We start from the raw sequence: 21,886 nt of genomic DNA, 5'->3' as shown, positions 1-21,886 counted from the left end.
AGGTGGACCAGCATACCTGTTCAAGTTGGTGGACTTTGTAGAAGTACCGGTGCCAGAATTCTGAATGGGACACAGCTGCTGGAACCTGGAGAAGGAAATGGGGGGGAAAATCTGGGAATGACGTCCTCATTAGTCTGTTCCCAGCCACTCTGGAGAACAGACCCAGGAAGTGGCTTTTCAGTAACTGTCAAAGCCCTTCCACCCCACTTTAATTCAACCAGACCCACTCCTGCACCCAGCTTGGCCAAGGAAGGAGAAGAGAACTGCCATAAGACTTTGCTGGTCTTTCCATTTCTCACCATTCTGACTGCCAGAAGCCTGGCAAATCAGCCTCTTCCTGGCAGCTTCTTGGCTCAGTACATGGCCCATCTGGCTCTACAGGGTTTCCCACTACACGTCCCTCCCACTTCCCAACACCTCAGGCTTGGAGCCAGCTGAGGTCCTGCTGGCAGGGCCCTCACCATCTTGGTGTAGAGGGCCCGGATGGAGGGGCTGCCCACAAGGAGCTCTGAGATCTCCCCCTTCTTCTCCTCCAAGCAGAACTGGGAAAGCCAGGCGTCAAACAATTCCGGGGGCCCTGCAAAGGGACAGACACTGGCGGTCAGTTCCCTGTGTCTAGGGAAAGAACACTAGGACTAGAGAAAACACTTAAGCCTGGACTTCCTGGACTTGAACAGCAAAGAGAGCTTGGGGGTTGTTTCCAAAGCCATTTTATCCAAGGGGAAAGAGTCAGGCAGGGTGAAGGGTTGGGTGGGCTCTTCCCAACCAGGATCTCTAGAAAGGACCAGTCTCCAAGGTCTCCTAGCTCCGTTACCACGTCAGCCACTGGCCACTGAAACAGCTTCCCTGTCAGAGCCAAGGGCTGTGTCTCTGTCCTGCCTCCGCCATGAGACAGGAGCCTCTCTCTGCCCTCCTCCCCGTCTTTGGTCCCTTGCCATCCTCTCCTGTTTTATTTTTTTCCAGGTCTGCCAGGGCTCCTCCTTTTCCTCTCTTCACTTTTTCTCGTGAGTCTCCCCTAAATCACTGTGGCCTCTTCGGACAACTCCTCTTTCTTTGTAACCCAGAACCCACTCTGGGCCCCAGGTCCAACTGTCCTCATGACACCAGCTCATGTCTGTCCCCACTTGGCTACCGCGAGAAACCAGAAGACATCCAGCTCCTTCCTGACCTCCGTCCTGATTCTCCTTCTTCAGGCTCTCTTGTCGCATACTTTCCTCTCCATTCTCACCTCTGACATGGGAACCCCTGGGCACCCCAATATCACTTTCCCATCTTTGTCTCATCCTTTACAACATAGCCTCACGGGCTACTTTACAAAATGCAAAACGTGATCACTTTGGGCCTCCAAACTCTTCAATAGTCCTCTACAATGTGAGCTTTTAAAGCTAGGGTCCACAGAAAATCTTCAAAGATCAAAGAATCCCCACACTTGTATATACACACATATACACATGTGTGTGTGTATGTGAGTATGTATGTATGTGAGTATGTATGTATGTGTGTGTATGTATATGTGTGTATGTGTGTGTGTATGTGTGTGTGTATGTGTGTGTATGTATGTGTGTGTGTATGTATGTATGTATGTATGTATGTATGTATGTATGTTTGTTTTTGACTTTGTTTTTTGGGCCAGTGTCTCACTACATGGCCCTGGCTGGCCTGGAACTTGCTATATAGACCATGCTGGCCTCAGACTCCTAGGGATCTGCCTGCCTCTGTCACCCAAGTCATGGGATTAATAAAGGCATGCACCACTATGCCTGGCCTTGAACATAAAATTTTATAGAGAAAGGGCTCATCATTTTGATTTGTTTTCTTCTTTTTAACTTTTCTGGTATTGGAGATTGAACCTAGCACCTTGTGTATGCTAGGCAAACATATCCTAAGTCTTTTTGTTTTTACTTTGGTACAAGGTTTTGCTAAATTGCCCAAGTTGGCTCTGAACTCATTATATAGCTCAGCCTAGTCCCAATCTTTCAATTCTCCTGCTTCAGCCTCCAGGTAGCTGGTATTTTAGGAGTATGCTACTGTACCTGCCTGTCAGTAGACATTCAAAGGCCTCTATGACTAAAGGAAAGTCTTTCCTGACCAAACACCAGCTGCTGCTTCTGACACACAAGGCCCTCCCCGCCAGCTCCCTGGCCACCACCTTCACCTCCTCATGGACTCTGTCGCCGCACGAGCTCCCTGTGCTCTCTGGATTTTTAAACACACTCCTTCCTGCCCTTGCTTGAATAACCTTCCACTCCTAAACACTGCCTCCAGGCTCAGTGGGCTAAGCTAGCTGGGTGCCCACCATGCTGCAGAAGGAGTCCACCCCCCTCACCACCCCCGCGTCATCCCTTGTCTGCACTTGCTCTCTCTGCAGCCTGGTTCTGAGGGAACGGGCGGCTTGAAGGCTTACCTCATTTCCAGTCTCTAGTTTCTAGCATGGGGCATAGTGGACAGGAACCCAAAGGGGGAGGGACAGTAGGGATGGCAGACAGCTGGACAGAGAGGACAAGGGACTGTAAGAGCAGAGCCTCTTCAAGAGACAGAGTTCAGGTTAAAAGACCTGAGGTTCAGGGAAGAAAGAGACCAATCACCTACTGCATAGATGATAAGGTAACACAGGTCCTACTCTGTCCCCAGTATGTAGGGCTGTCTGGCCTGTGCCATCTAGAACAGAGACCCTACAGTCCATAGCTTCTCCATCTACCTGCCCCGCAAGCTCACCCCCACTGCTACCCCTCACCATCCGGTTCGTTGCAGTACGTTGCCGGGTCTGACTGAAGACTGTAGAGACGAGCCTGTAAGCAACAGAGAAGAAAGATGCAGAGAAAACCGCTCTGTGCATAGTATCAAATCAGCTACAATCCAGCTTCCCCTAGTTGGTGCCAAATCCACAGGGCACTTATTAATGATCACAGTGGTACTCAGCTAGTCCCCAAGACTAAGGCCCTCAGAAAAATAGTCTCTTTTCTAATATTCCAACCCTGAGAACTAAGAAAACACAGTAAGCAGGTTATAAAATTGAATGTAAAACTTCTGGAATGTGTGAAATTTTAAAAATGTCAAACACAATTACATTAATAAAGTCCAAACTTAAGGGCAAAATCTGAGATAATATAATTATCCCCAAATTAAAATCCAACAAGACTGAGCATGGTAATACACTTCTTTATTAACCCCAGCATTTGAGAAGCAGAGGCAGGCTGATCTCTGTAATTTTAGGGCCAGCTTGATCTACATACTGAGTTTCAGGCCAACCATGACTATATATATAATATAGTGAGGTTATATCTCAAAATAAATAAATACTTAAAAAAAATCAAGTAACAATGCTTGGCAGTGGTAGCACATGCCTTTAATTCCAGCACTTTTGAGGCAAAGGCAGGCAGATCTCTGAGTATGAGGCCAGACTGGTCTACAAAATGAGTTTCAGGGCAGGCAGGGCTACACAGAGAAACCTTGTTTTGAAAAACCAAACCAAAACAAAAAATCCATCAACAATAACCAGGCATGGTGGTGCACCCTTTTAATCCCAGCAAAGACAGAGGCAGGTAGATCTCTTGAGTTCGAGGCCAGCCTGGTCTAAAGACTGAGTTCCGCCGGGCGGTGGTGGCGCACGCCTTTTAATCCCAGCACTCGGGAGGCAGAGGCAGGTGGATCTCTGTGAGTTCGAGGCCAGCCTGGGCTACCAAGTGAGATCCAGGAAAGGCGCAAAGCTACACAGAGAAACCCTGTCTCGAAAAACCAAAAAAGAAAAAAAAAAAAGAAGACTGAGTTCCAGGACAGCCAGTGCTACACGGAGAAACCCTGTCTTAATAAACCAAATAATGATGATGAGGATGACGATGATAACAATCCCATTCATAGTAATTGCACTGGGATGTGATGCTGTGGTGGACACTTGCTTAGCATGTATAAAGCCAACACGGCCGGGAACGGAGCTCGGCTCACCGAAGAGAAAAGAAAAAGCAAATCTTAGAACCACTCTACCAAACACACTGTCGAGCTCTGCTCCACTAGGGCCCAGGAAGTCCAACAAACAGAAAGGCCCTCCCTCCTCAGCCCATCCAGAGCATGGGCTGTCAGCATGGGAACTTCAGCAACTGAGTTTCATGATGAGTCACTGGTGATAACTTAGACTCTTACCATTTAAGATCTCAAAATCCTGGCACATGTTAGTAAACAGTGACAGTAATGCAAGTTTGGAATGGCAATCCAGTGTGGTGAGATGCAACAAAAACCTGACTGCCATGATATGACCCTTGAACTCAAGAGACTGACCATGAAACAGGAGACAGAGGCACTAACACGCTGCTCTAGTTGCTGTTCATGGGTTCTGACCGGTATGTTTATTTCCAGTGGAAATTAGTCTCCCCGCCCCCTACGCCCCCCAAGACAGGGTTTCCCTGTGTAACATTCCTGGCTGTCCTGGAACTCACTCTGTAGACCAGGCTGACCTTGAACTCACAGAGATCCACCTGCCTCTGCCTCCTAAATGCTGGGATTAAAGGAAATTAGTCTTAAAGAACCCAAATATGAAACAAATTATGCCCCAAAGATGTTCTTCTCAGTGTCCTTACTATGGTTGAAAGCTGAAAAGAATCCAAATGTACAACACCAGAAAGTGATTGAACAAATTATGCTATTTATACTCACTTGCAAGAAAATTTTTTTAATTATTTAATTTATTTAGGTTTTTCGAGACAGGGTTTCTCTGTGAAACAGTCCTGGCTGTCCTGGAACTCGCTCTGTAGACCAGGCTGGCCTCGAACTCAGAGAGAACTGCCTGGCTCTGCCTCCTGAGTGCTGGGATTAAAGGAGTGCGCTACTACCACCACTGGCCTTTTTTATTGATGTTCTCCAATTATACAAATTTGTCTAAATTTTTAGCCTGAACACATATTCCTTTTGTATAAAAGGCTGGTAGAGAAAGCTTCAAATTTCTAGCAGAGGCTGTCAGTGACTACCTTGGTGCCGTCATATGGCTCGGCTGTGCCAGAGGGTGTGCCCATCAGGGTGATGACATCGCAGTCGATGGTTTTGTCTGCCGAGGGGGCAAAGGTGTCCGAGATCACCCCTAAGAAGTCAGATAAACCCTTCTTCATTTTTTCTGTTGCCCCTGAGGAGCCTTCCGTCTGCAGAGAAAACCAAAGGAAGACAGTGTCCTAAGAGCAGACTGCAGTCTGGGGTTTAGAAGGTGAAGCAGTACCGGGAGAGAGGAGTACTGTGTACGAGGATCCAAGACATGCTTAAATCCTTCTCCCCGTCTCAGACTGGAGGGGGTAGGTAGAGCCCGCTAGTCCCAGCTGGGGATGTTGAAGAGGGCCAAGGTAGGCCTGAAGAGAGCTTCACCTGGCTATGACATCAAAACATCAAGGCACACTAGGCTGACCAGAACTTGGCAGTAGGGACAGGGAGAGGGCTCAGTTAGAAGTGCGGATTGTGTAAGCATGAGGACCACACAATCACGTGAACCACACATATTCAAGCCCACACAAATATGTATGCATGTGCGCGTACACATTCTCACACGCATGCACGCACACACGCACGCACGTCAAAAGGAGATCCATGTCATTATAGTAGCAGAGAGGGCCTGGGATGAGTGGTGGTTTTGAATCCCATGTCTATTACTGGTGGGCTGAGACCAGAATCTTCTCTGTGATTCTTTGTGAGATGTGGATGAACAGGACAGGGATGACACCGCACATAAACCAAGAGCAGTGCTGTCACACTGCGCCTCTCTTTCATTACTGCTAAGTCAGTGGAATATTCTGTCAAGACGCTGGGGAAATAAATAAGCAGGATAAGGACAGACAGCCTTGGCTTGCCAGAGACAGTAGAAGGCTTGCAAATGAACCTTCTGGAGGCACCAACAGTGCATCATGGGTCAGTATGCCCTCTGCTTGGCATGGATGGTGAGCTGACAGGCAGGCCAGACTCTAAAAATCTCATACAAAATGTAGTACTGATTTTGCTTTTTGAGACAGAATCCTGCTTGTAGCCCAGGCAGACCTAAAACTTGTTATATGACCAAGCCTGACCTAAAATTAAAAACCTTCCAGCCTCAACCTGCCAAGTGTTAGGATTATAGGTGTGCACTGGTATTATCGCTGTTTAAAAAATAATAAATAGTGTGTGTGTGTGTGTGTGTGTGTGTGTGCGCGCGCGCGCGCGCGCGTGTGCATGTGAGCAGGTGCCCTCTCCAGAGAGGGCACTGAATCCCCTGGAATTGGAGTTAAGGTTGTTGTGAGCTGTCTGACATGGGTGTTAGGGATAGAACTTAGGTCCTCTGGATGAGTCATCTCTCAAGCCTCTCCCTAGTAATATTTATTCTTGACTGAGCTGCCTAGGCATTTGCAACCTAGAGTCTACCATAGTGCCTGGAACACATGTTACCATAAGTATACAATCATATTTGTTGAATGGAAAAAAAAATAAACCAATGAAATAAGTGATGCTTGCTACCACCTAGACTCACAGTAGTCTATCAAGTTACAACTTGTCATTCATACTTTTGGACTGGATTTCAGACACAGTCTTGCTTCATCGCTCAGGCTGGTTTTGAACGCTCAAACCCCATGCCTCAGTCTCCTGAGTGCTAGGATTACAGGCATGTGCCACCACACCCAATTTGTCATTTGTGATTATTAATAGCTACAGTAAACAGGAAGGATTTTGTTTGTTTGTTTTGTTTTTCAAGACAGGGTTTCTCTGTGTAGTTTTGGAGCCTGTTCTGGAACTTACTCTGTAGACCAGGCTGGCCTCGAACTCACAGAGATCTGCCTGGCTCTGCCTCCCAAGTGTTGGGATTAAAGGTGTGCGCCATCACCGCCTTGCTCACAAGAATGATTTTATACACTCAATAAAGTAAGCCTGACAGAGAAAACACCTAAACTGTCTTCTTTCTTTTCCTGTTTCCATTCTTAACTTCTTTCGCCTTCTCCTCCCTTCCTTCCCTTTTCTCTTTTATGAGGGGGCTTCAGCCTCTTGTATAGGGAAAACAACTACATGCTACCAGACCCAACTCAGAACGTATTTGTTATAACATGACCTCTACTAATCTCAGGATGACTGAGTTAGCTAGACATCAAATGAGGAAACTAGTTTGTTTCAAGACTAATGGAAAAACTATATAAAAGCCAGTATGTAGCCAGGCGGTGGTGCCACACACCTTTAATCCCAACACCGGGAGGCAGAGGCAGGAGGATCTCTGTGAGATCGAGGCCAGCCTGGGCTGTTATATAGAGAAACCCTGTCTTAAAAAAAAAAGACCAAAACAACAACAACAAAAAAAGTCAGTATGTTAGCCAGGAATGGTGGATCATACTCATAGTTCTAGTACTTGGAAGGCTGAGGAAGAAGGATTGCTATGTGTTTGAGACCAGACTGAGCTACGTAGTGAGATGAGGTCTCAAAACCATCAAAACCACCACCACCACCCCCCCCACACCTTATAATGTGTTGGCTAGTTTTATGTCAACTTGACACAAGCCAGTCATCTGAGAGGAGGGAGCTTCAACTGAGAAAATGTCTCTATAAGATCAGGTTGTGGGAAGACTGTAGGGCCTTTTTTTTTTTTTTTTTTTTCCAGGTGGGCCTGGAACTCACAGAGATCTCCCTGCCTCTGCCTCCTGAGTGCTGAGTACTGGGGTTAAAGGGGTGGGGGCACCCCTTGGCTGGTGATCCTGGGTTCTCTAAGAAAAGAACCTGAGCAAGCCAGTAAGCAGCACCCCTCCATGGCTTATGCATCAGCTCTGGCCTCCAGGGTCCTGCCCTGACTTCCCACAGTCACGTGGACTGTGAGTTGGGATATGTAAGCCTAATCAACCCTTTCCTCCCTAAGTTGGTTTTGATCATACTGTTTTATCCCAGTAATAGAAACCCTAACATACACTAATTTTAAAATCTAACTCCTGGGCTATCGAGATGGCTCAGAGGTTAAGAGCACTGGCTCTTCTTCCAGAGGACCTGGGTTCAATTCCCAGCAAGCACATGGCAGCTCACAGCTGTCTGTAACTCCAGTTCCAGGGGAACTGACACCCTCGCAGATTATATAAAGGCAGAACACCAGTGCACATTAAATACATAAATAAATTCTAAAAAAAAAAAAAAAAATCTAATTCCTACCCTACCAGAAGATTTTATTGTACATCTCAGATTAACAAAACAGAGCCATGAGAATATAAATTGGCACAAGATAAGCACACTTGCAATCTCTAAGATTACACTCAAAATGTAAACATTTATTATTACTGTGTGTGATGTGTGTGGGTGTGTCTGTACACAGTATGGTGAACACATGGAGGTCAGGTCAGAGAACAACTCTGTGGGTTGGTCCTCCTGCGTTTACATGGGCTCTGGGCACTGAACTGTCAGTCTTGTGTGACACAAGCACCCTACCAGCTACGGTATCTTGTTGGCCCATATACATGTGCATTTCTAAAATGTTAATTATTTGGGGGTCAGAGTCTCACATAGCTCAGGTTGGCCTCAAATTCACTATGCTGCGGTGCTGAAATTACAGATATGTGCCACCATGCCTAGTCTGTAGGGCTTTGTGCATGCTAGTTGTAATGGTTCCTACGGATTGCCAACTTGACAGGATGGAGAATTGCTCAGGAGGCAAGCCTCTGAGCATACCTGTGAGGGATTATCTAAACTAAATCTCCCTCTAGGCATGTGTGAAGGACTATCTGGTTTAGGTTAACTGAGGTGTGAAGGACTATCTAGTTTAGGTTAACTGAGGTGGAAAGAGCCACCTTGACCAAGGTTGGAACCATTCCATGAGTTGGCGTCCTGAACTGAGTGAAAGGAGGAAGTGAGCCGAGACTATCAGCATCTGCTTCCTGACTTCGAATGCACCGCGACCAGCTGCCTCCTCAAGCTCCGCTGTCACGACTTCCCCATCACAACTGACTGCACCCTCAAACTGTGAGCTGGAATAAGCCTTCTAAGTTCCTTTCACCAGCCATCTGATCACAGGAATGAGACAGGTAACCAATACACTAGCATTCTAATGAGCTACATCTCCAGTTTCCTACTATGAATATTTTCTTTTCTTTTTTACAGATTCATTGTATTTTCTTGGTGTGTGTTTTGCCTGCACATGTGTATGTGCACCCCTAGAACTAGAGTTACGGATGGTTGTGAGCCGCCATGTGGGTGTGGGGAACCAACTCAGGGTCCTCTGTTAGAGCAGCAAGGGTTCTCAACCACTGAGCAGTTTGTAATGGATATTAAAATCCTGAAACTATACTTATCTTTGACCTTTCCAATATTGTATAATAAAATATCAGGGCAAAGGGCAAAAACTTAACAAGAATCATGTTCACTGAAGATCTGCCCAATACCTGAAGTGCAATAGGAAACAGACTTTTAAATTTACCTGACTGATGACCAGGCCACTTAGGACACTGTAGAATAAGGCCTGCAATGATTTAAGAAAGTTAAGGTACTGGAAAGCCAGCCGGCTCAGTAGTGAAGTCCAGAGGACCTGGGTTCCATCCCCAGCACCCACATGGTAGCTCGTAACCATCTATAACTGCAGTTCCAGGGGATCGGACACCTTCTGCCTGCCACAGGCACTACATGCATGTGGTGCACAGACATACATGCAGGCAAAGCACCCATATATATTAAATAAATAACGAGATTTTTTTTTTTTTTTTTTTGGTTTTTCGAGATGGTTTCTCTGTGTAGCTTTGCGCCTTTCCTGGATCTTGCTCTGTAGACCAGGCTGGCCTCGAACTCACAAAGATCCGCCTGGCTCTGCCTCCCAAGTGCTGGGATTAAAGGCATGCGCCACCACCGCCCGGCTACAAGGTAATTTTTTAAAAAGTTAGTTAAGAGCCAGGTATGTTGGTACATGCATCTGGGGATAAAGGCAGGAGAATCAGGAGTTCAAGGCCATCCTCTGATACACAGCTGAATTTGAGACGAGTCTAAGCTGAGATGTGACCAAAAAAAAAAAAAAAAAAAAAAAAGAAAAAGAAAACGAAAAGCCAAAGGGGTAAAAACTATGGTATTCTGGGCTGACAAGAAGGCTCAGTGGCTAAATGCACATGCTGCCAACCCTGATGGCCTAGAATCAGGAGAGAATCAGCTCTCACAAGTTGTCTTCTAACCTGATACTCGAGCACGCGTACATAACACATACACACACACACACACACACACACACACACACACACACACACACACGAAGTTTATTTTCAAAATTATATATATTCAGTTGGCCCCAGGTTTTGTGTTTTGTTTTTTTGAGACAGGGTCTCTCTGTGTAGCCCTGGCTGTCCTAGAACTCACTCTGTAGACCAAGCTGGCCTTGAACTCAGATCCACCTGCCTCTGCCTCCTGAGTGCTGGGACTAAAGGCATGTACCACTCCTGCCTGGCTAATTTGTTTGTTTTTTGTTTTTTTTAAAGAAAGTATACATAGGAGTGTATTAACAATTTAACAATAGTTAAATTAACTATAGTTACCTTCATGGGAAGGGATGTTGGGTATCTCTCGGTTGGACTTTTCTTTTACACACACACACATACACCACACATTTGTTTACCTGCATTTTCTACAATGCATTATTTTGCTAATGAAGAAAATTCACGAAAACAATATAGACATGGAAAAACTACCAATCTATAGCCTATTTGCTTGACACACAACGCCTTCCAAGTGGCAGGAAAAACAATCACCTAAGAGGGAAAAGCTGGGGTCCCCAGCAGGCTCAGGGCAGGCCGACTGGGGTGGCACTCACGGTGGCGGGGAGTACTCACAGCCAGCTTCTCCTTGACCACTCCAGCTGTAGCTGCTATGGTATAGGCCGTGTCATGCTGGACCACCTGGGTAAACTCCGTCAGGTCCCGCTTCATGAACTCCAAAGCTTCAGTGGACTATGGGGACAGAGAAGAATGACAAAGCTAGCAGACACATCGTGCCATGTGTCTGGGCTTCTTCAGCCCCAGACAAGTATGTGGAAGTGTCAGGTGACAGAGAGCCAGGGCTTGGGAATAATGCTTCCTTGTCCCAATTCCACGGCCTGGATTACCTGGCAGCAGAGAGGGAAACCCCTGCTGTTTAGCAGAAGGCCTGAGTTCCCACCGAGGCACTCATAAACCACGACCCTGGAGTGAGCCGCATTTAGTCATTGTTCGCCTATCAAAGGACCTCAAGAGCAGGTGGCAGAGTGGAAGAACACATATGTATTTTCCAAACAAACTGAAAACTTGCTTTGATATGTTTTAAGCTCTATCTGCTTGAAATTTCCAATAATATGATAAAAGGTATGTGATGTATTATTTTTTAATTAAAATTTTTTTTTTTTTTTTTGGTTTTTCGAGACAGGGTTTCTCTGTGTAGCTTTGCGCCTTTCCTGGATCTCACTTGGTAGCCCAGGCTGGCCTCGAACTCACAGAGATCCACCTGCCTCTGCCTCCCGAGTGCTGGGATTAAAAGGCGTGCGCCACCACCGCCCGGGCTAAAAATATTTTTGAGACAGTGTCTCATATTATCCCTGGCTTACCGGGAACTCGTTATATAGACAAGGCTGGCCTGATAGAGATCTACCTGCCTCTGTCTCCCAAGTGCTGGGATTATGGGCACTACCACACCCAGACAATACATATGCATGTGATATTTTTCTTTTTTAATTCCAAGGATGGATTCTCCTCTCAGTCTTGGTTCCACTGTTCCAGGTTCGGTCTATCCAGTAGGATTTTTGGACTGAATGATGTTTGCTCCTGTCTCACCAACCTGTTTCAGAGTTAGCTTGAGGCAGCTGGTGCTCAGCTGCCTTCCCTGTCTGTCTTGCTTATGTCATGCTCACCAACCCCAAGATGACTTCCTGAACCATCTGTGCTCACCCCACATGGCAAGTCCTCTCATTGCACATGGCTCAGTCATCGGGAATTTTGTTTTGAGAAGGTGTCACTATGTAGGCCGATTCTTCTACCTCCACCTCCCTCCTGAGTGCTGCACATCACGCCCAGATTACAGATCTGCACCATCATGCCAGCCAAAGCATGTTTTTGAGTGTTCTGTTTTTTAGTTTGTCCTGTGATGTGCCTGCCGGCTTTTTACTGGCCTGGCATGACTGTGTGACAATGAGGACGCACTAAAGGCTGAAGCAGGTGGGACACAATGAGATTTTCCTGTTTGTTTGTTTCTGGTTTTTTGAGACAGGGTGTGTGTGTGTGTGTGTGTGTGTGTGTGTGTGTGTGTGTGTGTGTAGCCCTGGCTGTCCTGGAACTTGTTCTGTAGACCAGGCTGGCCTTGAACTCATTCACAGAGATCCACCTGCCTCTCCCTCCTGAGTGCTGGGGTGAAAGCTGTGCACCACCTTTTCATTTTTAATATGCCACTCTAGTGATTGGCATAGTTTTAGGCATTCAGAGTCAAAGTGACCACAGGCTCTCTGGGTAGATGTCCAGTGAGAGCTATCCTTAACCACCAAAGGCTCTAGGAAAAGAAACAAAAATAACCCCCAAGGGGAGGTGATCCACAGGGAGTCTGCAGAATACACACAGTTGTGAGCTAAGGACAAAGATCCTCAGAGCCCCATCTTTAAAGGGCAGGCAGAGAAACATGAGCTCAACAGAGTAAAGTTTCAAAAAGTGGTGGGGAGGGGCACATGTTAGTGTCAAGTGCTGCAGAAAGTTCCAGAAAGATAAGGGCTCAAAACTACCCAGTGGAGCTGGCAAGTGAAAAACAAGTGTGACTACAGATAAGTGCACAGTGACGGCTTCAGGGGCGGGGAGGGAGGGACTGAGATCAAGCTTACTGAGCTCATATTTTTAAAGTACGTGAGGCTGTTTAACACAGACTCAAGGGGAGAGTTTCTGAAGTCAAAGGGAAGAGAAAAGTAAGAGAATGAAAAGGTTTGTTGGGGAGTGTCCGGACTCTGTTAGACCAGGGCAAGAAGCACCTGTGTTTTCTCTACTATGTGTCTGTGCATGCAGGAAAGGAGCAGAGGAAGGCAGATCATGCGGCCCTCTCAGCTTAGGCTGGGCAATGCATGTTAGGGGAGCAGGGAAGTGACCGAGCCAGGATGAGAAGCAATCGTAAGGAAGCAGCAAATGAGCAAGGAAAAGAGAGAAGGAAAAAAATCAGTGACGGTGACTAAGTTCTACCCACAGTACTCAATAAAAAGAGTGGATGCTTGTCTAGTACTTGAAGTGCTACATATGGTCCCTAGTGCTCTATATCCTTTAATCCTCCTGACAGCCCATTAGATAGGTGTTATTATTTCACTTTACTGGTGAGGAAATGAAGCCTAGAAAGGTTAAAAGACTTGCCAAAGCCAAATGTGGTGCTACGTGCCTTTAATCCCAGTGTTCCAGCGATAGGTGGGTCTCTGAGTTTGAGGCCAGCCTGGTCTACATATGAGTTCCAGAGCAGCCAAGGGCTACATACATAATGAGACCCTGTCTCAAACCAAACCAAACCAACAACAACAACAACAAAATAATAACTTGCCCAAGTTCCCATAAATGTAAGTAACTAAAGAGAGAAATTAAGTCTTCTCTTTCTGAGACGAGCCTTGAAACACACAGGGAGCCCTCAGGTTAACACCTGCTGAGTGAACGCCACACTTTCTTTGCAGGAACACGCCACTTTGAGAACTCATAGTAAACTTGAGTGTAAAGGCCTCCCTCTTCACCTTCAACAAAACAAACAGCTCAGGGAATTCTCAACTGTGCTGGGCTGTAGCTTGAGAGACTATCCAGGGGTGCCCAGGTCAGGGAGAGAAGAGAAAAAAAAATCACTCCTTAAGTACTGGGTTGATCCGGGATCAGAAGGCTCTTGGAGTCTGCCCTAAAGCCAGGACTCACTTTATTTGCTTGAGGTAAATAGTAATTAACTTCTCCACAACTTAGTTGGGCTGGTTTTAAACAAAGTAACATGGGACAAAACAGGGTCTCCACTGGCATTGCCTACTACAGGGACAAGCATTATTCGATTCACAGGGATTACTCAGCCAGTCATTTCCCCAGGCCTGCACTCTCTGGCCACCAATCCCCCATCCCTCTGCAACCACACACTCAGACGGGGCTCCCCAGGCACCAGTGTGTATGATAATCTCATCTCTACCTGGGTTCCTGTTTTTCACCTTCTTGGCATGCTCATGACTCCCTAGCCTAGCCAAGATGTTAGGTACTTCCCTTTCACGGTATTTACAACAGTAAGTAAGCGCCTATTTTGTTTACCTGCCTCTCCACCGGACTGAGCTTGGTGATGAGGCCCAAGACTGTGTCTATTTGGCTAAGGTCTGTACCCTCCCACCCTGTCTCGAGAACAGCGATTGTCACATACTCTAACATTTAAGTTGTTGCGAGAGTAAGGTGTTGTTAGTGGTGGTGGTTCACGCTTTTCTCCCAAACGGCCTCACAGAAGCTCGAGAAACCCCGGCAGGGCTGGCTGGATCCGGTTGCAGGAAGACGGCGCGAGAGCCCTGCCAAGAGGAGAAGGGTGCTGGCCCGGCTTACCTTTTCTTTGACGGCCTGGTAGCTCTGCTGCAGCCAGCTCCGCCACCACCCCACGTCCTCCCTGTGGAAGACAGACACATCTGGCAGCCCCGCAGTGTGACTCCTGCCCACCTTCTGCTCTGGCCGGCGGCGGGGGCTTCGCGGGCCGCTTCCCCGCCCCCTCGCACCACGCCTCCACTCCGCCCGTTCAGCTCGGCCCGCCCGCACCCGCGCCGGGAGCCTGTCCCCTGCGGAGACCCTGGCCCACACCCCCAACCCCGGGAGAACCAGGCCCGAAACGCCAGAGAGAGGAACGACAGGCTCACCCTTCCGCCATCTTGCCTACATGACATCACCACTATTTACCGACCTTTGACTTCCGACGCGGCACCGCCCCCTTAGGCCCCGCCCCCAGGCGCGCGCCCCAATCCTCGCACAGCACCGCGCTCCGCCCAATCCCCGCCCCCTCCCTCAATACGCCCCGCTTCTGTCTAATCCGAGTCCCAAAGTCGATTTTTTTAGCTCCGCCTCTGAATTCTTGACCCAATCCTATTCGAGATTGCCCTCGGGTCCCACCCACCCACCGCTAGGTTTCCCCGTAGCCCCTGACTACAGTGGCCTCTCTGGGCCAAGTTCCTCAGGCTCTCTAGACCGCGAATTGGAAGTAGAGGAAAGAAAAAGAGGGGGGCCGGGCTCGAACGTCGAACGTAGGGCTAGGACCGCCCCCCTTTGTGAAACCGGCTGCGTAGCCCCTCTGCTCAGTGTTCTGTTCTAGGCTAATTCAGCAAGTACTGACAGCGGCCGGCGCTCTGAGCCAGAGTTTGGAAGGTTGTGGGGAGAATTCAGAGGCCACTCCAAGCTATCCTCTGGATGATCCTCAGTATCATCTGGAGAGACAGATACGCGTTCAATTATCACAACTTTCGGTGGCCTAACTTAGGACAACGTGAGCTGAATGTGTTCTGGAAAAATCCTGAGATCGACGGATAGAGAGGAATTAAGCTCTTTTGAATAATGGAAGGGAGATTCCATAGATCCGGTGGCCCTGCCTGCTACCCCGATCTATGCAAATCTTACCCTCGTCCCAACACGAATTTGCCGCCCCTCCTGGAAGGAAGCACCTTAGCTAACTAGGGTCACCTCTGTCTGCCACTTGTCTGCCTAAGGATCAAACTATACCAATTCTCCCAGTGCTACCCCAACGCCGCCCATCTAACGAGAGAGAGAGAGAGAGAGAGAGAGAGAGAGAGAGAGAGAGAGAGAGAGAGAGAGAGAGAGAGAGAGAGAGAGAGGAGAGAGGAGAGAATTGCTGTTATTATTTCTCCTGTCTAAAAGACAAGCCAAGAAAGCACACACCTTTTTTTTTTTTTCTTCTCACAATCCATTGGAGGAAGTTTTGTTAAAGACTCCGAGAACAATGGCCACTTTTCTATTCTCTTACTCATTAATAGCTTACATGACTCAGTTACCCATGTCCTCCTTTCCCAAAGACTTTCTTCTGGTGGCTTTCAGGACATTGAGCCCTCCTGACCTGTCCCCTGGACCTCTCTTCCACACAGATTTTTGCTTTCTTGCTTCTGGAAAGTCCAAGAGCCCAGTTCTTGGGTCTCTTTTTCCAATGTATGATCATTCCTCAGGTGACCTCAAGTCTCAAGGTTTTAAAAGCCACCTGTATGTTGGCAATTCTCAGATTTTCTCTGCATCCCAATGATCTTCTCAAAACACCAGGTTCTTTATAATTATTAGATGTGTAATAGACATATTAAATGTCACATATCCCAACCCAAACGTCTGATGTGTCCACCTAAACCTCATCTATAAATGACAATCTCATTCCTCCAGTTGCTCAAGCCAATGATCCTTGATTCCTCTCAGTTCAGTTGGCTCCTCCTTTAAAGCAAAGGTAGAATTGAGTTTCCACTGCTACTATGTAGACACAAAGCTACCTTCATCTGTCACTGTGCTACTCACAAGAGCCTCTTAGCCGGTACAGCCTGTACCCACATTCGCCTTCCCTTAACCTAGTGTCTCTGTTCTGTAAATAAGAAACGTGAGTCTTTGAGAATGTAGATGGACACAGCTGCTTTTGTGATAAAGTAAGCATTTCCCCAAAACATCACTATATGATCTAGCAATTCTACTTCTGGGCATATACCCCCGAGAACTGGAAGCAGAAACTTGAACAGATAGTTAAGCACCCAAGACCATAGGAACATTATTTACAATAACCAAAACATGAAAGAAACCTAAGCGTCTCTTGGTGGGTGAATGGATAAACAAGATACAAATGTGCTTATAAAGGAATATTACCTACCCTTACTTAGAAAAAATTCCAACCTATGCTAGACCATGTGTGCACCTTGAAGATGTTATGCTAAGCGGAATGAAGCAGACACAAAAGCATCACTATTGTATTACTTCATTTAAGTGAGGCACGTAGACTAGTCAAATCAGAGACAGAAAGTAGAAGGTTGACTGGAAAGGCTTGGGGGAAGGGGAATACAGATTTTTGTTTAATGGGTACAGAGCTGAAGCTTGGGGAGATGAAAATGCCAGATACGTGGAGAATGCCGAACAGTAACGTGAATGCATCCCACTGCCGGACTAGTTCAGCTTCCAAATCATTAAATTGAAAATGGTTAAGGTGTGTGTGTGTGTGTGTGTGTGTGTGTGTGTGTGTGTGTGTGTAGGGGGGGTTGTTATGTCTTTGTTTTTTTGACTAGAGGATTGTTTTTTAGTTTTTAGAGACAGGCTTTCTCCATGTAGTTTTGGAGCCTGTCCTGGATCTCACTCTGTAGACCAAGCTGGCCTTGAACTCACAGACATCTGCTTGGCTCTGCCTCCCAAGTACTGGGATTAAAGGTGTGCACCACCACCGCCCGGCCTTAACTAGAGGATTGAACCCAAAGTGTTGTGGATGCCAGGCAAGCATGCTATCGGTGAGTTACATCTCCAGCCCTGAAATGGTAACTTACGTTATCTTACATATAAAAACATGTCAACCAGATCTCCACTTCCCTCTTCCCACAGTCCTTCAATGTCTTCCAGAAGGCAGTGTCTGTTCACAAAAAGAGCCTGTGAGCTCCGCATTGTCCTCCGCTCCCTCCCTGGTTGATGTGACCTGGTACTGCTTCCCTCCTTGGTCAAAGTCCTTCATACACCTTGGCTGCTTTGATAGCCCTGAAAATTTCTGGTGCTTTCCTGACCCAGAACCTTTGAATTGGTTCTTTCCCCTTAGAATGTTCTCACCTCAACTTCTTTCCCACTCTGAACACAGTGTTGAAACCTAAAGCTTGTGTGTGAGGATGGCACACACCTTTAATCCCAGCACTTGGAGGCAGAGACAGGTGGATCTCCATGAGTTTGAGGCCTGCCTGGTTTACATAGAGTTCAAACAAAAACAACAATACCACTCAAGCTCACATTCCCAGTACAGCCGTCTTTTCTTCCCTGTGTTATTCTTCTCTCCAAACCAACCACCATAGGGAATATTGGTTTGTTTATTTATTTATTTTTTAAAGGAATATAAAACTATTTATTGACCACTGTTCACCATTATTTACAATAAAGTAAATATGCAGTTGGATGACATTCTGATACTACAAAGTTACTTTTCTGGCTCATTGAACCAGAACCCAAATACTGAAAAGATTGATCCTACCAGTAAGAAATGAGTCAGGGTACAGAAAAAGCATGCAAGTCATTAACTTATATTACCAAATTTTGTTCATTTATGTCAGCGGGTCTGAAATTGCCAACATCATCTCTAACCATGACCCCATTTCCACAGCAGAGAGATATTCCACAAATTATAACCTTTTGGTAGATTTCAACTTTCTATAAAGGAATGGTTCATTAGAGGAACCTTTACATGCCCATTTAAGTCTTTTTGTTCGGTTTTTAGAGACAGGGATTCTCTGTGTAGCCCTGGCTGATCTAGTCTAAATCAGCGGTCTGTCTGCCTTCATGCTGGGATTAAAGGCATGCACCACCACACCCAGCTTAAGTTTCATTATTAAATAATACTACTATGTTGTCTAACTCCATTTTCTGAAGGGGGAGTGTGTAAGGACAAACTTTTGTAAATAAACTACTGTATTTATGTGATAATACATAAATTCTGATGTGGTTGCTTTAAAACTATCCAATAAATTACAGAATCATCTACTTAATCTGAAAGGTTATGGTTTTAGGAAAATGTTCACAATGATGGAATCTCATCAACACTTGTTTTCAGCTACAGTTTTTGAGCATTAAAAAACAAGACAAAATGAAGAACAGTTACATAAGTGTTTTATGCATACACACACATACAAACAAAAAACCCAGAATGGTCCTTCTGTGTCCCATTTAAAAATAAATTCTGATTGAGTAATGACTGTAAAATCTCCTCAGTATTTAAGAAAAGCTGTTCTTCAAAGCCGAGGAAATACAACGTGGTATCAAATATTCTATTGTTAAAGAAGCAACTACAGAAAGCTTCATTTGCTCAAAGGAATCTGTGCCTTTTGATGCAGAACAAAAACCCGAAAATATCCCAACTACTATCAATACTTCAAAACCAGCATATCAAACTCAATTTTCATTAGAATGCTATTTTTTCCACACTAGTAATTCAAAACCAAAGATCCAGATTATATATATATATGTATGTGTATATATATATATATATATATATATATATATATATATATGCAATAAATATATATATAAATGCAAACAATTATTGGGCCTCATCTTCTGGACAAGAATGCCAAGTCAGCCTCTCCTCATAAAAGGCAATGACAGTCTGAGGACACTTCAAATTTGCCTCCTTTGCCAGCACCAAGTCTGCCTCATCTGAGTCCTTCCGTTTCATGAGCAACATTAACTCGCCACTGCTGTCTGTGGCCCCGATTATTTGTTCAGGATCCAGACCTCTGGCAAAACCCCTGGGTCTGTCAGCAGCTTCTCTTTTCTTCTTCGATTTGCTATCCTCAGATTCACTGTCAGATCAAGATTTCCTTTTGGTATCATCTTTTTCTTTACCAGCTTTTTGATAATTAAGAAATGCTTCAATTAATTCTGGACAATCTAAATTTTCTTCTGGTTCCCAAGTATTATCAGCATTTGTGAACCCTTTCCACTTGAGGAAATACTCCACCTTCCCATTCACTACACGCCGGTCCAGTACTTTTTCTACCACAAATTCTTCAGGCTCTGCCTCTTCAACTTTTTTACTCTTTCCATTCTGTTTCTTTCCCATTTTTTGCAATGTAGTTTTATTGGAGGCCTTTTTTTTTTTTTTTTTAATCGAAGACTTGAAGAATTCACCGCTCCGATGCTCCTCTGATGCAGGACCGCGTGGGTCCTGCAGAGTCTGCGGCTGCTCGTCTCAGCTCAGCCACACCTGAGGGGTTGTTTGTTTATTTTTAAGAAATTACCTGCCTCTTCTGTCTGGAAGTGTGATTTCCATGAAGACAGATGTTCGTCTCTCTTGGCTGCCTGTCTACCCGCCCCCGCCCCCGCCCCCGCCCCCGCCCCAGCACTTAGAGCAATGCTTGGTGTGAGATGCACACTCAATAGTCGTTGAATGAATGAGAGAATAAGGACCGGGAAAGCGTGGACAAGGACAAGACTGCCGTGGGTCCGTCTGGAGCAGCTAAAAATGCAGAGGACAGAGATGGAGGTGAGCGAGTGAAGGCTATGAGCATTGGCATCCAGGTTCTGAGACTTCTGGACATGAGGAGAGTTGGCAAGGTTTTTTTTTTTTTTTTTTTTTTTTTTTTTTTTTTTGTTGTTGTTGTTGTTGTTTTTTCTTCTTCTTCTTGTGGAGCTGGAAGATCAAACCAAGGGCCTCAAATGTTCCAGATGAGTGCTCTTCCACTGGTTGCACATCCATCTTACCCGTGTGCCATCACCAAAGGCTTTGTTTTCTGTTTACTTTTGCTTCCGAATTTTGTCTTTTACGTCAGGCTCTGTGGGGGCTGGAGAGATGGCTCAGCAGTTAAGGGCCTGCTGCTCTTTCAGAAGATCCAATTCCTAGCACCCACATGATGGCTCACAACCTTTTGTAACTGCAATTCTAAGAGGTCCAAGGGCCTCTGGCCTCTGCAGACACCGAGTACTCACAGAAGCACATTCATACATGTGCAGGCAAAACACCCATACAAATAAAGCAAAAATGAACTGGTTTTCTCTTTTTCTTTTCTTTTCTTTTCATCTCTTTTCTTTTTCTTTTTCTTTTTTTTTTTTTTTTTTTTTGGTTTTTTGAGGCAGGGTTTCTCTGTGTAGTTTTGGTGCCTGTCCTGGATCTCGCTCTGTAGACCAAACTCACAGAGATCTTTGCCTGGCTCTGCCTTCCGAGTGCTGGGATTAAAGACATGCGCCACCACCACCCAGCATAAGTCTGTTTTCTAAAAGATAGGGTCTTGCTATATAGTGTAGCGGTAACGCCCGCATTACCGATACCCGTTTACCATGTCCGAGCGAAGGGCTGCGGATTAAAAATAGAGACAAGAGACAGCGAGTCATTCGCCATGACTGGATGTTGAATGCCGTTTATTGAAAGAGGGGAGAAACCTTAAATACAGGCTTACAGCACAAATGGAGGAACCCCCGGAGGGCAGAAGTTCGCTATCAATGGTCTACATTCCAGACCCAATGTTCTACATTCTTGCATCTAAGTAGTTAACGCCCAAAATGCAGGATACACAAACAAGGAACTTCCCTTAAGCATTCAGAAGTGTGGATACCGGCAGGGAATCTGAATAGGGAGGACATCTGATCAAGGTCAGCAAGCAAGGCCGTAGCCACTCACAGTCGGGGGCCAGGGCCCATGGCGCCCACAGGTCCCCCCTTTTTATTAAATGAGCTTCTGTCTTAGGTTGCGTGGGACCAGCAGACCACCTTACCCGTCATAGAGACACCTGCCCAGGCCACACAAGTGCTCTGTCTTAGGTTGATGGCAGCCCCCCAAGCATTACCCGTCTCTGAATACTCATTATCATACAGACTCAACCATGTGAGCTGTAGAGTGACTGCTGCCAAAGATCTCAAAGTGGCACTGGGCTTGCAATCTGTGCCACACAGAAAAGACCAACAGAAGTCCTAACCAACCCATAGCCAGGAGGCTAAAGGCAATTGAACCATTCCCTTCTTAAACGAGCCTTACTGCAAATTGGAGTCCTTGTAAGGTGGTATCCCATAAGCAAATGGAACTTGAGTTTCAATAATTTTTTACAACTTACAAAGCCAATTATAATGTATAAAAGTGGAATTAAATTTATCATGCCCAATAAGAAGAAAGATTAACTAACTGTGGTAGCTACTTTTGCTGCCAGGGTCTCCATTGTGCTAGCTGTAGTAACCAATTATGAAATAGCAATCCCAGAAACAATAGCAGCAGTGGCCACCACTGCTATAACAGCAACAACGGCAACAGCGATGTC

At 46.0% G+C, this 21,886-nt stretch overlaps 2 protein-coding genes across 2 annotated transcripts in view; both read right to left on the bottom strand.

The window, feature by feature from the left end:
- Bsdc1 (BSD domain containing 1) overlaps nt 1-14,961 on the bottom strand; it is a 31,199-nt gene extending 16,238 nt beyond the window's left edge. The window contains exons 1-7 of the mRNA XM_006994380.4: nt 14,783-14,961; nt 14,478-14,538; nt 10,770-10,886; nt 4,959-5,126; nt 2,735-2,789; nt 462-577; nt 17-85 (exon numbers count right to left, since the gene is read on the bottom strand). Of these exons, the coding sequence (XP_006994442.1) occupies nt 17-85; nt 462-577; nt 2,735-2,789; nt 4,959-5,126; nt 10,770-10,886; nt 14,478-14,538; nt 14,783-14,793 (597 nt within the window). The 5' untranslated portion in view covers nt 14,794-14,961. The remainder of the gene's footprint in view (nt 1-16; nt 86-461; nt 578-2,734; nt 2,790-4,958; nt 5,127-10,769; nt 10,887-14,477; nt 14,539-14,782) is intronic.
- Nucleotides 14,962-19,179: 4,218 nt separating this feature from the next.
- Nucleotides 19,180-19,737, bottom strand: LOC102917638 (chromobox protein homolog 3). The gene is given in 1 exon segment (XM_006979050.4): nt 19,180-19,737. A coding segment is annotated over 1 exon segment (522 nt). The 5' UTR covers nt 19,702-19,737.
- Between the last annotated feature and the right edge of the window lie 2,149 nt (nt 19,738-21,886).

Source organism: Peromyscus maniculatus, chromosome 2, assembly GCF_049852395.1.
Source record: "Peromyscus maniculatus bairdii isolate BWxNUB_F1_BW_parent chromosome 2, HU_Pman_BW_mat_3.1, whole genome shotgun sequence".
Classification (NCBI taxonomy): Eukaryota; Metazoa; Chordata; class Mammalia; order Rodentia; family Cricetidae; genus Peromyscus; species Peromyscus maniculatus.
This window is presented reverse-complemented; position numbering and strand designations above follow the sequence as displayed.